Source organism: Ananas comosus, linkage group 15 (genome assembly GCF_001540865.1).
Source record: "Ananas comosus cultivar F153 linkage group 15, ASM154086v1, whole genome shotgun sequence".
Lineage (NCBI taxonomy): Eukaryota > Viridiplantae > Streptophyta > Magnoliopsida > Poales > Bromeliaceae > Ananas > Ananas comosus.
In genome coordinates, this window is record NC_033635.1 from 2489159 (window position 1) to 2503982 (window position 14824).

The window sequence follows — 14824 nt, forward strand, 5'->3', positions numbered from 1 at the left end:
TTAAACTTGATCTACATTATTGAAAGTATTTGGAAACTAAATTTCATAATTTTTCGGCATCATTTGGCTAGTGATCAAAATGTCTCAAAATTGACAATTTTAATAGTAGATGTGATGTGTTTGTGAATTTAATGGTTTAAAACAATCCAAATCTGATGAAATTTTTATAAAAAATTCTTTTCACTATTTAGAGTAAGATTAGTATCTCTGATTTTAAATTCAAGTCTTTCATAATCATTTTTTCTGAGATTTTTATTTTCAACCATTTATTTTTAGACTACTCATTTGATAGGTAAATGATGCCGAAAAATTATAAAATTTAGTTTTCAAATACTTTCAATAGTGTAGTTCAAGTTTAACGGAACCGATCGTCAATTTCGAAGCCGCATTATTGAAAATAATTTGCTAATCCGTACTATCAAAAGTATACCGGCCCCTCTCTCTCTCTCTCTCTAATATATATATATATATATATATATATATATATATAGCTAGTATGTATACTTTCGGTAGCACCAAGTTGAGAACGGAGTGATTTGGAATCGATTCTCACTTTGTGCATAGGCATGCATAGTGCGTACGTGATTGTGACTTACTGTACATCTTTAAATAATTAAAAGAAAACAGATAATCTAACAAACACCACAGCTAAATTGTGAACTCTGAAAACAAAATAATTCAACAAACACCACAGCTAAATTATGAACTCTCTATGCGAATCATAATTTTCAAATTAGTAATTTAATCGAAATAGTATGAGAAAAAAAAAGTGCAAGAAAAATGAATGCATGCGTCTTCATTAATTACATACGAATAGTAAATGTAGAAATCTAATAGCAATAATCGCCTTAACAAATTGCATAATACTGTTTATTCATATACTTCCTAATCCAATTTCACAGGGACCGCCCAAATAATTTTCAAAAAATAGAAAAGAAAGAGAGAAGGAAAAAATCACGCCTACTGCTGTTAACCAAGACATTGTTAACAACAACTTATGAATAATATATATGGATTATCAAGAAACTAAAAAGATCGTGATCATATCGTCGTCGTCGGCATCAAGATCGTCCTAGTAATCCTCCTCGCCATCCGAGGACTCTTGGGTCGATCACACGGTCTCGGCACAGCGGGCAGGTGCCCTTGGACATGATCCAGTCACGGAGGCAGTCTTCGTGGAACATGTGCTTGCACCGCGGGAGCACACACACCTTCTCTCCTGGCGCGAACTCCTCCTGGCATATCGTGCAGCTCGCCGAATCACGACCGCCCTTGGTATTCAAATCGATAGTGATCGGGGTCTCGAGCTGCGACCGTGAACGAAAGTTTCGCGAGGCGAGGAAAAAGAGGCTGAAAGCAAGGCCGAAATCGAAGATGTGGTTCATGACGGAGCAGTTGGGTCGGCGAGAGGTTCGCAGAGCAACGGCGGCGGGTGTCTCTTCTTCTTGCCGGTCGGAGGACAAAGACAAACCCATAGGAGCTTTTCGCTATTGCGACTGCTGAGGAGAATAGAAGAGGAAACAGGAGGAAGGAGAATAATAGAACTATGCAAATTGTGGATCAAAATAAGCTAGGGCTTGGTATTTATGCACTACACGAAGGGATATTGCACCCAAAGCGAGTTTTAATGGGCAAAGGATAATAGGAATAGGACTACGGATCAGAGGATTATTCAAAAAAAGATATTCATAGAGTTTAATATTTATACACTAATCTTATTCAAAAGTTCAGATGATATTTTTAAATTTTCGATAATAAGAAAATAATTTGTTTCAAGATTATTAAAAAAAGATATTCAATCGATAGAGTTTAATATTTATATTCAGTTTTTTAAGTCTAGAGATAGTATTGCTTATTTTATTTTTTCTTTAGAAGATAAAATAATTTGGCACTTGAGAATCCACCTAATATAATAATAGTGCTCGGAGTAATAGGATTTCCTAAACCGAGTCCCGCGGAATTTCCGAATCAAATTAACTTTGATTAAAATCCTTAGATCTCGTAATCGTAAACTACTTAGTTTTCTAGTCACAATAGGCAACACCAACGTGCAGTGCCTACAAATATATAAAGAACCGCATGCATATATAAGCCCCTCTCCTTTTATACGCCAATAGTAGTAATAGTACTGCTCTGTTCCTCCTCCTCCTCATGGCTACGTTCTCACTTTCCTCCATCCACTGGAGCTTCGGACTCGTCGCCACCACCGTCGTGTTGGTCCCATTCGCAGTCGCCTTCGCAGTCGCCATCCTCGTGATCCTCGTCCTCATCCTCGCCAACATCTTCAACTGCTGCTACGACTTCTTCTACAATCTCCGGCACGCGGCGAGAGAAGACGGCCTCCCGCGTACCCTCGACGACGTAGCCCCCGTTACGGTCTACTCCGACGGCACCGCTCCTTCCGGCCACCGTCCCGACGACAACGCCTGCACAATATGTCTGGACGAGCTGGAGGCAGGAGCGGAGGTGCGCGTGCTGCCGCGGTGCAAGCACACGTTCCACAGGAGCTGCATCGATCAGTGGCTCGGCGTGCGATCGGAAATTTGCCCTCTCTGTCGAGATCATGTAGTTGATATAGAAAAGCCTTGTGACCAAATCAGCATTGAGATTTCTATGTTGACAATCGCCAATGATGTCTAATTAATTAAGTAATTTTATGTAGAGAGTTTTTTTTTATTTCTTTTTTTTTTTTTTTTAACTTTGTATCACAACGAGTTTGGTAGCAGATTGAGTTGTTTATGTTGCTTGATAGTTCGCTCTCTTGCGAATATTAATTTTTGTTGTGAATATATAGTGATGGTTTTGAGCAAATTGATTTATAATTGTTCTCGAGCGGAACTATATATTCAGAATTGTTAGATGTAGCTGAAAATCTAGTTATCGGGTTGGATTTTATACTCCTAATTTGTGTACTGCTTAATGGTGTGATAAATTTTAAAAAATAATTTATAAAAAAAAATGAACCTCTATAATAGAAATAGACGGTCCAATAATAAAGAAACTTATTAAGAAATTTCGTTTTTCTTTTTACTCCGGAGACGATAAAGTGTATTATACTTTTTACTGTATTGTACTACTACGTATCCTTTTCTTATAGTAAATTTACTCCTCTGTCCGTGATTTTTTTTTTCTGCAAAAAAATTTCCCATAAATTTTTGTATTCTATTTTTTATTTTACTATTTTATTATTTGTCTATTTTGTGATTGCCCTATTTTTTTTTTTTATCGTTTTTATTTGTGCGCTCATCAATTTTTTTTTATTAGTGTACCCTAATTTTGCTATTCGAGTCGAAATTAATTTCCACAACTTGAATTTGGCTAGTGTTAGCTCTTCAACCTATTAAGTTCTTCTGTTGGGCCACACCTAATTAATTACCGAGCTTTTGATTTGATTTAAGTATTTTTAGTAATTATTAAAAATTAATGTTATTATATTCAACAATAAATTTAGTAGATCAAGTCATATCTCAATAACTAAAGCTAGTACACATATTATATTTGATAACTTCTTAACTAAATTTATTATAATATTTTAAATTTAAAAAGAAATATTACACAAGAACCAATTAAAATTTGTTCTTTCTCTAGTCGACTGTAATTACTCAATAATATTTATATTAATATTAACAGTATAGTATATACAAGAACCAATTTTCTCCATATACATGATGAATTTTTTTTAAAGATAATATGCTTATATTCCATTGAATAAAAAATTATGAACAAAAATGGTAAACAGCACCTTGATGCGACAGGCCCATGCAACCCAAAGCAGTGCCCAAAGAAAACTAATAAAGATCAAGAAATGAGAGATGCTACTTAATGACACAGTTAATTACATAAGCTCCAAGAAATTAATCATATCTCCGAGAAGAAGACGCTAATACTATCATCGTCGATGCCGAAGCTCTCGTCATCACCGTATAAGCCGTAGAAGTTCATCAGCGAGTCGACTGTCGGAAAACCATTGTCGGTGTTGTCGTCAGAATCACGATCGAGATCCCTGTCGGACATCGGTCGGGTGACGACGACGGGGTCCCGACACAGCGGGCAGGTGCTCTTCGATCGGGCGAGCAGCCACGGGTCGATGCAGTCCTTGTGGAAAGCGTGCTTGCACCGCGGCAGCACGCGCAGCTCCTCACCGGCCGCGAAATCCTCCAGGCATATCGCGCAGCTCTCCGAGTTGTTTCCGCCGCCGTCGTCGTCGGTACCATCATTAGCGTAGATGGTGATCGCGATCTCGTCGACCGTCTGATGCTGGGACGCGGGCGCGGAGTTGGCAACGGTTGGGGGCTCGTCGCGGGGGCGTCGGCGGCAGCAGCAGCTGCAGATTGCCAAGGCGAGGAAGTGGAGCGCGGCGAAAGCGACATAGAGCATGAACGTCTCAAGAAAACCGATGTTGTTGAGTCGGTCGTAGTCGTAGGCGACCGGAGCTGCGGCCACGGGTCCTCGCGAGTCGAAGGAGAAGGACGTGGTTCCGAGAGGCCGAACCATGGGAGCTAACTAAGCTCGTACTCTGGCGAACCAGGGAGGAGGAGGACGAGGAGGAGCAGGAAAGGTAATAGCTAAGTGGTGGTTGTAGGACGAAATTAACTGGTAAACTGTGGGACAACGCAACTGTCCGTAGCTTATATAATGTGCAAGTATTACTCTATATATTAACGGAACGTATCTTAATCCTAGTAGGATTTGTTGATGATTATACACAATCCTGGTAGAATTACTTTTCCTTAATTCCGAATCTAACTAAACTTTCCGAACCAGACTCGACAAAAATTGGTAATATACAGGTAAAACAAAAAGTTATCTGTTAAAATTTTAGGTACGAGTCCGGATATTTTATATATATATTCATACCGGATTTGGACCCAATTCGAACCTGATCTTTTAATGAATAGGGGCCGGAAAAATTTTCAAATCCGTACCCGGAGCTGGACCCGGTTAAATATCCAATAATAAATAAAAAAAATTTGAAGTTGAGAAATCAATTTCAATAGAACTTATAGATGAAATGTCTTTATATATTTTCATCATAGTGAAAATCCTAATCGTTCTATTTACTCTTTTTTTTTTTATTTTACTTGTTTTCTAATTCTAATTGTTTACCGTTTAAATTTTTCCTTTGAACAAATTTTATTAGATTGGGTGCAACTAATTAGAACACATATTTTTTTTATAGTGAGAGATTTATGGTTTGTTCGCTTAATAAAATTAATAAAAAATATATATATATACGGATATCCATACTCAATTTAGACCAGAGCCGTACCTAATTCATGCCCGGTCTTAAACGCATAGTGTACGCAAACTCGTTCAAATAAATCCGATCATTGTGTATATTATTAACTTAAAGTATTCAGATCTGAACTCGATCCGTAATTAAATAAATAGAATATATATTTTTTTTTATTTATTTTTTAAAAAATATAAATATAGTATATCAACTATCCAAACTATCCGGACCCGTCAATCCACGGATATCTTTACTAATGATGACCAGTCTTTTACATAGGCTCCAAGAAATTAATTAATCATATCTCCGAGAAGAAGACGCAAATACTATCATCAACGACGTAGTCGTAGATGCCGAAGCTCTCATCATCACCGTATAAACCGTAGAAGTTCGACGGTCGGAGAGCCGTAGTCCTAGTCTGACTCAATTCTAATTGTTGTAGATAATCGCTACGAAATTTGAGTGCTATATAAATAACTCAACACGCTCGTTTACTTGCACCTATTGCAAACTCTGCGCTATTGTTTTGTAATTCCTCGATATGGCTACGCCGTGGTCCGACATCTGGTTGGGTCTCTTCGTTCTGGCTGCTTTCCTATTACTTGCTGTCTGATACTCCTGCAGTTGGCGTTGGCGGCACAGCACGGTGCAGGAGCTTCCGGCCGTCGACCCTGCTCGATCCCCTCAGAATGACGAAATCCACTTCACCGTCCACATCGTCGACCGGCGCCACTGAATGATGCATTGTTTTATGAGATTGCTGATGCCTGATGTTTGAGTTTTTCTTTCTCTATATATATTTTTTCTTCTTATTTTTCTGTTCGCAATCTTAAGTAATGGTTATTAGGGTCTTTTTCTAAAATTTTAAGTGGTACTAATTATGCTGGTATGTATGGCTAATTTTTGCTTAATATCTGAGGTTTAATTCAATTCTTTGTTATGGATTCTCTTGTGGCTTCTAAATTCTAGTGCATTTTAGCAATTGGATATTAAGATTTTCAAAGTTGATAATTTGCAATTTTTTCTTGGCTCAAACTTACCTAATTTCTGAATTAGTTGATATTTGATTGGAAGTGTTAATTGGAGTGCAATAAACCTTTCTTTAAAAGAAAATCCAAAGACACCCCCTTTAGGATAATTGCTATCAGAATTTTAGGTATTTAATCAAAATTTGTTATAGGCTATTAATTGGTGTCTGTGCGCCCTAAGTGTTTTCTAGATCGAATTAAAGTACTCGTCTTAATGTTACGGTCAATGAAAGTTTGGCACAATGTATGCACTATGCAGTATATAAGCTCCGGAGAACCGATAGAAAAGGAACAAAAAAGAAAAGAAAAGAAAAGAAAAAAAGCGAAATAAAAAGCTCGCTGCGCCACGAGTATATCTTTCACGCTTCGAAGGGCTCTCTATCTCCTCGTCATCCTCTCCGGCGCGAGTTTACATGTCCTTCGCCCCCTCTCTCTCTCATGTCCTCGTCTCTCCCGCCCTGCGTTACCCTCCTCCGCGGCGCATCTCACCGCCCCCCCCTCCCCTCAAGCTTCTGGGGTGTTCGGCACGGCTTCGGGCAGGGCTATAGTCCGTGCCGGGCTGGCCCGGCTCGAACCTCCGGGCCATGCTGGGCCGCACCTCTGTGGCCCGACAGCCCGGCATGGCAGGTGCCTTGGGCCTTAGGGCCTAAGCTCTCCTCTTCCCCAGGAGCTTGAGGAGAGGCTCCCCATGGCGCCTCCGCCCACAGCCCCGGTACCCGAGGCCCCCGCGCCGGACCCAGTGAGGCCCCCCGAGACCCCTGCGCCAGCCCCAGCACCGGCCCTCGAGCCCCTCGCGCCGGCCTCGTGGCTCCAGCGCCGGCCCCCGTGGCCCTCGTGCCGGCCCCCAAGGCCCTCGCGCCGGCCTCCCGTGGCGCCTCCGCCCACGGCCCCGGCCCGAAGAACGGATGCTGCGGGCGACGACAGCAACGAAGCACCCCCCGGTCGATACAAATTTATTATTTTTAAAAAAATTAAATATTTACTATATTACAATTATTTTTATATATTTTTAAATAATTAAATTAAATTAAAACTAATTTTTTAAAAAAAAATTAAAAAATAAATATTTTAAGAAACGGCCCGGCCGGGCACACCCCGTGCCTTCCGGACCGAAGCGCCGTCCCGGGCCAGAGGCTAGACAGCTCGGGCCCGGCCCGGCACGGTCCGAAATTAAAACCGGGCCGAGCCAGGCCGACTACTAGCCCGTTTCGGTCCGAAAAATGTGAGCCGTGCCGGCCCGTTACAGCCCACATTACACTGAGATATCTTGAAGTCATTGGTGGACCGTACTGCAGAGAAGTTTGGCCATGAGTTGCATGCATATAGTGCACGGGTGCATGTGAGAGAGAAAAAGAGAGTTGTGTTCTTTGTGGGTTTTCAAAAAAAGGGTTCTGGTTGTACTATTCTGTTGCAGAAGAGAAGTTAGATATAAACTTCTTTCTTTAATGAATTTTATTTTATTCGTATATTTTCTGTTTGGTTATTTTTTTTTTTTATAATTGCATCAGATTCTGCTAAAAATTCGATTAGACGCTTTCGTTGTAGAATTCCAACAATCAGTACCGGATCAACAACAGTCGGTAACAATACGAGTTAAGAATTCTCAAAATTTGGTACCGATGCGATGCGAATACCGGATTCCCAACAAAAATAATTTTGGCACTTAAAGAATCCACCTAATAATAGTGCTCGGAGTAATAGGATTTCCTAAACCGAGTCGGAATTTCCGAATCAAATTAACTTTGATTAAAATCCTTACATCTCATACTCGTAAACTACATAGTTTTCTAGTCACGATAGGCAACACCAACGTGTAGTGCCTACAAATATAAAGAACCACATGCATATATAAGCCCCTCTTCTTTTATACGCCAATAGTAGTAATAGTACTGCTCTATTCCTCCTCCTCATGGCTACGTTCTCAGTTTTCTCCATCCACTGGAGCTTCGGGCTCGTCGCCACCACCGTCGTGTTGGTCGCCTTCGGAGTCACCTTCGCAGTCGCCATCCTTGCGATCCTCGTCCTCATCCTTGCCAACGTCTTCAACTGCTGCTATGACTTCTTCTGCAATCTCCGGCACGCGGCGAGAGAAGACGGCCTCCCGCGCACTCTCGTCGACGATGTAGCCCCCGCTATGGTCTACTCCAACGGCACCGCTCCTTCTGGCTGCCGTCCCGATGACAACGCCTGCGCAATATGTCTGGATGAGCTGGAAGCAGGAGCGGAGGTGCGCGTGCTGCCGCGTTGCAAGCACACGTTCCACAGGAGCTGCATCGATCAGTGGCTCGGCGTGCGATCGGAAATTTGCCCACTCTGTCGAGATCATGTAGTTGATATAGAAAAGCCTTGTGACCAAATCAGCATTGAGATTTCTATGTTGGCAATCGCCAATGATGTATAATTAATTAAGTAATTTTTTGTAGAGAGCTTTTTTTTTCCCTTTTTTTTTTCCTTTTTACTTCGTATCATAACGAGTTTGGTAGCAGATTGAGTTGTTTATGTTTCTTGATAGTTCGCTCTCTTGTAAATATTAATTTTTTCTTATGAATATATAGTGATAGTTTCGAGCAAATTGATTTATAATTGTTCTCAAACGGAACTATTCAGAATTGTTAGATGTAGCTCGAAATTTAGTTATCGAATTGGATTTTATAATCCTGATTCATGTACTGCTGAGCGGTGTAATAAATTTTGAAAAATGATTTGTAAAGAAAAAATAAACGTTTGTGATAGAAATAGTTCCAATAATAAAAAAACTCATTAAAAATTTTTATATTAATATTAACAGTGTAGTATATACAAGAACCAATTTTCTCCATATACATGATGAATTTTTTTAAAGATAATATGCTTATATTCCATTGAATAAAAAATTATGTACAAAAATTGTAAACAGCACATTGATGCGACAGGCCCATGCAACCCAAAGCAGTGCCCAAAGAAAACTAATAAAGATCAAGAAATGAGAGATGCTACTTAATGACACAGTTAATTACATAAGCTCCAAGAAAGTAATCATATCTCCGAGAAGAAGACGCTAATACTATCATCGCCGATGCCGAAGCTCTCGTCATCACCGTATAAGCGGTAGAAGTTCATCAGCGAGTCGACTGTCGGAAAACCGGCAGAAGTTCATCAGCGAGTCGACTGTCGGAAAACCGTTGCCGGTGTTGTCGTCAGAATCATGATCAAGATCCCCGTCGGACGTCGGTCAGGCGACGACGACGGGGTCCCGACACAGCGGGCAGGTGCTCTTCGATCGGGCGAGCAGCCACGGGTCGACGCAGTCCTTGTGGAACGCGTGCTTGCACCGCGGCAGCACGCGCAGCTCCTCTCCGGCCGCGAAATCCTCCAGGCATATCGCGCAGCTCTCCGAGTTGTTTCCGCCGCCGTCATTGTCGGTACAGTCTTTAGCGTGGATGGTGATCGCGATCTCGTCGACGGGCTGATGCTGGGACGCGGGCGTGGAGTTGGCGACGGTCGGGGGCTCAACGTGGGAGCGTCGGCAGCAGCAGCAGCTGCAGATTGCCAAGGTGAGGAAGACGAGCGCGGCGAAAGCGACATAGAGCATGAACGTCGCAAGAAAAGCGATGTTGTTGAGTCTGTCATAGTCGTAGGCGACCGGAGCTGCGGTCGCAGGTCCTCGGGCGTCGAAGGAGAAGGACGTGGTTCCGAGAGGCCGAACCATGGGACCTAGCTAGCTCGTACTCTGGCGAACCAGGGAGGAGGAGGAGGAGGAGCAGAAAAGGTAATAGCTAAGTGGTGGCTGTAAGACGAAATTAACTGGTAAACTGTGGGACGACGCAACTGTCCGTAGTCTATATATTAACGGAACGTATCCTAATCCTAGTATTTGTTGATGATTATACACAATTCTAGTAGAATTACTTTTCCTTAATTCCGAATCTAACTAAACTTTCCAAATCAGGTTCAAATCCCACTTCTAGTTCTAGTCGGACTTTATTCTAATTATCGTACATTAGCGCTAAGAAAATTTGAGTGCTTAAGCTATTCCGCGATAATGGGTTTGTCCTATATAAAACATTGTTTTTATTTTTAATAAATCGTGACATTTTAATCTCTACAATATTTATAAAAATATATTATCTATAGATATATTAAAAGTTCAGTTTTAAACGGGTTACGTGTCGGGTTCTTTTTCGCGCGGCCGTTCCCCTCCTCTCTCCGATCCGTTTATGTCCCCTAAATCTTTCGGGCTGAAGAGCCAATAAAACATTCTGAAATGATTCGTTTTCTTTTTTTTATTTGTGAATCATATAATTTAATTAGGACTCAACATGACAACCGTCCGTTGCTTAAATAATGTTCAAACATCTAGTATCACTCTATACATTAACGGTACGAATCCTAATCCTAGTAGGATTTGTTGACGATTATACATAATCCTAATAGAATTACTTTTTCCTTAATTCGGAATCAGCTTCAATATCCCTCTTCTAGTCCTAATCTGAACTGAATTCTAATTATTGTAGATAATCGCTACGAAAATTTGAGTGCTATATAAATAACTCAACACGCTCGTTTACCTGCACCTATTAAAAACTCTGCGCTATTGTTTCGTAATTCCTCGATATGGCTACGCTGTCGTCCGAAAAGCCTAGTTTAAAATTCGTCCTCCTCTGGTGTTGTCTCTTGGCTCTGGCTGGTTTCCTATTAGTTGCTGCCGTTTCCTTCTGCAGGTGGCTTTGCTGCGATTGTCGTCGGCACTGCACGGCGCAGGAGCTTCCGGCCGTCCGCCCTGCTCGAGCCCCTCAGAATGACGAAATTCACTTCACCGTCCACGTCGTCGACCGACGCCACTGAATGATGCATTGTTTTATGATATTGCTGATGTTTGAGTTTTTCTTTCTCTATATTTTTGTTTTTCCTTCTTATTTGCTGTTTGCGACCTCAAGTAATGGTTATGAGTTTTGTTCCTCGTTTTTCGCTTAATATCTGAGGTTTAATTCAATCTTTTGTTATGGATTCTGTAGTTGCTTATCTTAATTTGAACGCATTTTAGAAATTGGTTATTATAATTATGCTATTGAATGTTATGGTCCATGAAAGTTTGGCACAATGTATGCAGTATAATATAAGCTCCGGAGCATTGAAAGGACAAAGAAAAATAATAATAATAATAAAATAAAGGAAAATAAAAAGCTCGCTGCGCCACGAGTATATATCTTTCCCGCTTCGAAGGGCTCTCTATCTCCTCCTCATCCTCTCCGGCGCGAGTTTACAAGTCCTTCGTCCTCTCTCTCTCTCATGTCCTCGTCTCTCCTGCCCTGCGTTACCCTCCTCCGCGGCGCATCTCACCGCCCCACTCTCCCCCCCTTCCCCACCTCCATCCACCGCCGCCTCCGCCTCCGGCGCCGAACCACCGCGACCTCATCCTCTCCTCCGCCGCCTCCGCCGCCGCATCACGGTGGCCGGAGCACCCGCCGCGCCGCCTCCTCCGCACTCCTCCTCCTCCTCCTCGACGGCCCCGCGGCGCGTCCCCACCGTTCGTCCTTGATCTCTCTCTCTCTCTCTCTCTCTCTCTCTCTCTCTCCGCGCTTGTTCTAAATCGGATGGTTCACGTTTCGATTTCGTCCCTCTCCTCTTTCCCTGATCTTGATCTGAATCGATCGGTATGTGATGATCGCAGGCGCTGATGCGGGGAATCCGTTCGATAAATATGTGAAGAGGTAATCTCTCTCCTCCGCTTGTTTGGTTTTGGATGGAAATTAGGGTTTTCACATTCGTGGAGTGATCGAATTCAGCTATTTCAAATCGGTAATTGCAAGTTCAGCTTACTATCATTATTTGGCCGTGTAAGAATTTATGTTTGCCTTACATATATTTGTCTGCATTTGAATATCCACCTTGAATCAACAGATTCTTGAAAAATGTGGCTGATGCCGAGTTTTTGGTAAAATTAGTCAGAGCAGCTGAAGTTGATGGGCTGGAGATAATTATGAACAACTTACTCTTCTTGTGATATGTGTGTTGTATGAGGAATGAGGTTGGGATTATCATTTTAAAGGTTTTCATGTGTTGTGTGCTAATTATTCACTTTAGGTTGTTTTCGGATATGATCTTATTATTCAGGTTACATCTGAATATGCTACTCTGTTTTTCAATTTTATATTATTAATTTCTTGTTCACAAACATTAATAATCCAGGTAACGAGTTCCAGCAATTTGTTATGACATCATAGCTGTCATTACATACTTAGATCATGTCATTTAACAAAGTTTAGCCATCATATTGAACTTCCCTTTTTGATCATGAGTGTGGCTTTCTTTTCATGCTCCTTTCTTTTTTCCCTCAATTTTGTCAGGAAAAAGCTGGAGCCTTTAGAGGCATACATCCCTGCTGTTCTTTTGACTCAAGCACAATTCGAGGACTTAGGTAAATAGCTGCTGATATTTTACCATCAACAACTAACCCTCAAGAAAGTGTTTACAGAGATTTACACACTTTTTGGAACTAAAACCACTAATAACTAACCCTCAAGAAAGAGTTTTTACGGAGATTTACACACATTTTGGAACTAAAACTGAAATTTCCTGCTGAAAGATCATTCAGTGTGTCAGTGTTAGGCGATAAATGCATTAAAACCTCATAATTTTCTTGCAGAGAAGGCTAATTCAATGCATCGTACTAAGGTTTTATAATTTATTAACTATTGCTAGACTGAAGTTCTGAGCCAAACCTGCCTAACTCGAGCTATTGCCACCCTATCAAATTCCAGGTTTTTCTTATGCGGAACCATATAATTGAAAAGGATATCTTATGTTAGATATCAGTGCACACGAATATTAAATTCTTGGAACAGCCTCATAAATGACCTAGAGTGCCTTTTGAATATAATTATTTATTCGAGTAGTTTATAATAAAATTTTTAATTTGTAATTCCTTTAAATGCTTGAGATATCTTTTATCTGATCTTCTTGTATGATGTATCACTTTCACTCTGAAACATGTTCTTTCACTTAAATATCCCCTTGTTGTACCTCTTCACAGAGAAATATCTGGATCTGGAGCAGCCAAACTATGATGAAAGCAGATCTTTACTTCGATCTGGTCCAGCTGCGTCTCTACGAGTAAATATTCGAGCTGTGAGTATCGAAGTAACCAAATAGAAATGATTATAATTGTCTACGAAATATGCTTGATGAGATGTTTCTTCTAAGCTTTCAGATATGGTTAGTTAGCTATATATAGTTGTATTTCTACAGTTTCTAGTCATTTTTCACAAGCAGCTGAGATTTATTATTTGTAAGGTGATTTGTTTCTTATATAGAACCAATGCATGGCGACTGAATCAAAACTAACTGATACCATTTTCAAACTATTACTACCAAGTTAGCTTTCTTCATTGTCGCCGAATGTGTTTCATGTGAGCGTTTTTAGGGCATGGTGGTGCTAATTAAGAGTTGTTTACACATGTTTATTTGCTGTGGCAGCACTTTATGACATTATGTTCGGAATTATAGGTGGCACAATATGCTACTGATAGTGGGCAAGGAAAAGTCGCTTCAGATGCCGTCGATCAATGCCTAAGGTATGGTTCTTTTCGAACGATCTATAACGTTCATCAGCATGACTTGGAATTTTCGTTCTTATTTGCTCTGTAAACTGAAAATTTTTCTTCTTTCATAGAGCATTAGAGGATCTCGACTCACTACTGCTACATGCATTGAGGAAAGACCCAACTGCATCAGTTGAATCTATGAAGAGCAAGATCAGGCTCGCTGTGGGTGCTTTGGATAGGTACTAGTAAATCTGCTTACTGTATCTATTTTCTGAATCTTCTCTTCCTAAAAAAAAACTATTCTTCTCAAACAGCAACTTTTTGCTTAATTGACCAAAAAGAGCAAGCCAGATCCTTTTTAGCTGCAATTTTATCGTATTATCCGGTATGATCTATTTTGAAAATTTTGATTCGTATTGAATAATACAAAAAAACCCCTCCAAATAATAGTACCTACTCATTTGTAGTCTCTTGCAAACTGTGCCATCAACAATTCTGGACAAAGGGAAGGCAATAGCAGATGCATTACAGGATTCCAAGTGATGGGAATGAAGGCAAGTTGGAAGATATGAATCCAGAGGTGAAACAATTGGAAAGTCTTCTCTGACGACAGATCTTAAGGCCTCTCAATAATGTTTCCGTCAAAAATAGGGAAAAGTGAAAAGATAAAAAGAAATGTTGTGGTCTCCAGTAATTAAAATGATGTATTCGGACGTATTATGATTCTTGCAAGATTGGTGCAAATTTCTGAAAATGCCTAATAACCACAACAATGCCAAAAATTAATTGATTCGTTGGAGGCATGATGACTGATTTAAAAAAATTAAGGACAAATAACATGTACAACGAGTTAGCGTACATTCGCTAGTGAAATCCATTCACGTCGGTTATGGGTTTTGTACAAGTATTCACGTGTACAGTAATACCCTTCAAACTAGAATGGTTTTGTGTCCTTAGGCCTGAATAACTGATCTTTGATAGGTACGGCAATTATTACTACGGCACCAATATACAACCTGAACCAGTATCATAGCTTAGAA

At 40.6% G+C, this 14824-nt stretch overlaps 4 protein-coding genes across 4 annotated transcripts; 1 reads left to right on the forward strand and 3 right to left on the reverse strand.

Annotated features, from left to right (window-relative positions):
- LOC109721033 lies at nt 443–14548 on the forward strand. Its single transcript, XM_020248433.1, is given in 9 exon segments — nt 443–454; nt 11517–11767; nt 11912–11951; nt 12588–12658; nt 13274–13368; nt 13747–13814; nt 13913–14023; nt 14252–14309; nt 14311–14548. Coding segments are annotated over 8 exon segments (762 nt in total). The 5' UTR covers nt 443–454; nt 11517–11529; the 3' UTR covers nt 14392–14548.
- Nucleotides 1062–1475, reverse strand: LOC109721499 (NEP1-interacting protein-like 2). The gene has a single exon (XM_020249150.1). It carries the CDS (start codon nt 1473–1475, stop codon nt 1062–1064), a length of 414 nt encoding a protein of 137 aa, XP_020104739.1.
- Nucleotides 3859–4494, reverse strand: LOC109721500 (RING-H2 finger protein ATL73-like). Its single transcript, XM_020249151.1, has one exon. It carries the CDS (start codon nt 4492–4494, stop codon nt 3859–3861), a length of 636 nt encoding a protein of 211 aa, XP_020104740.1.
- LOC109721502 (RING-H2 finger protein ATL64-like) lies at nt 9473–9949 on the reverse strand. The gene has a single exon (XM_020249152.1). It carries the CDS (start codon nt 9947–9949, stop codon nt 9473–9475), a length of 477 nt encoding a protein of 158 aa, XP_020104741.1.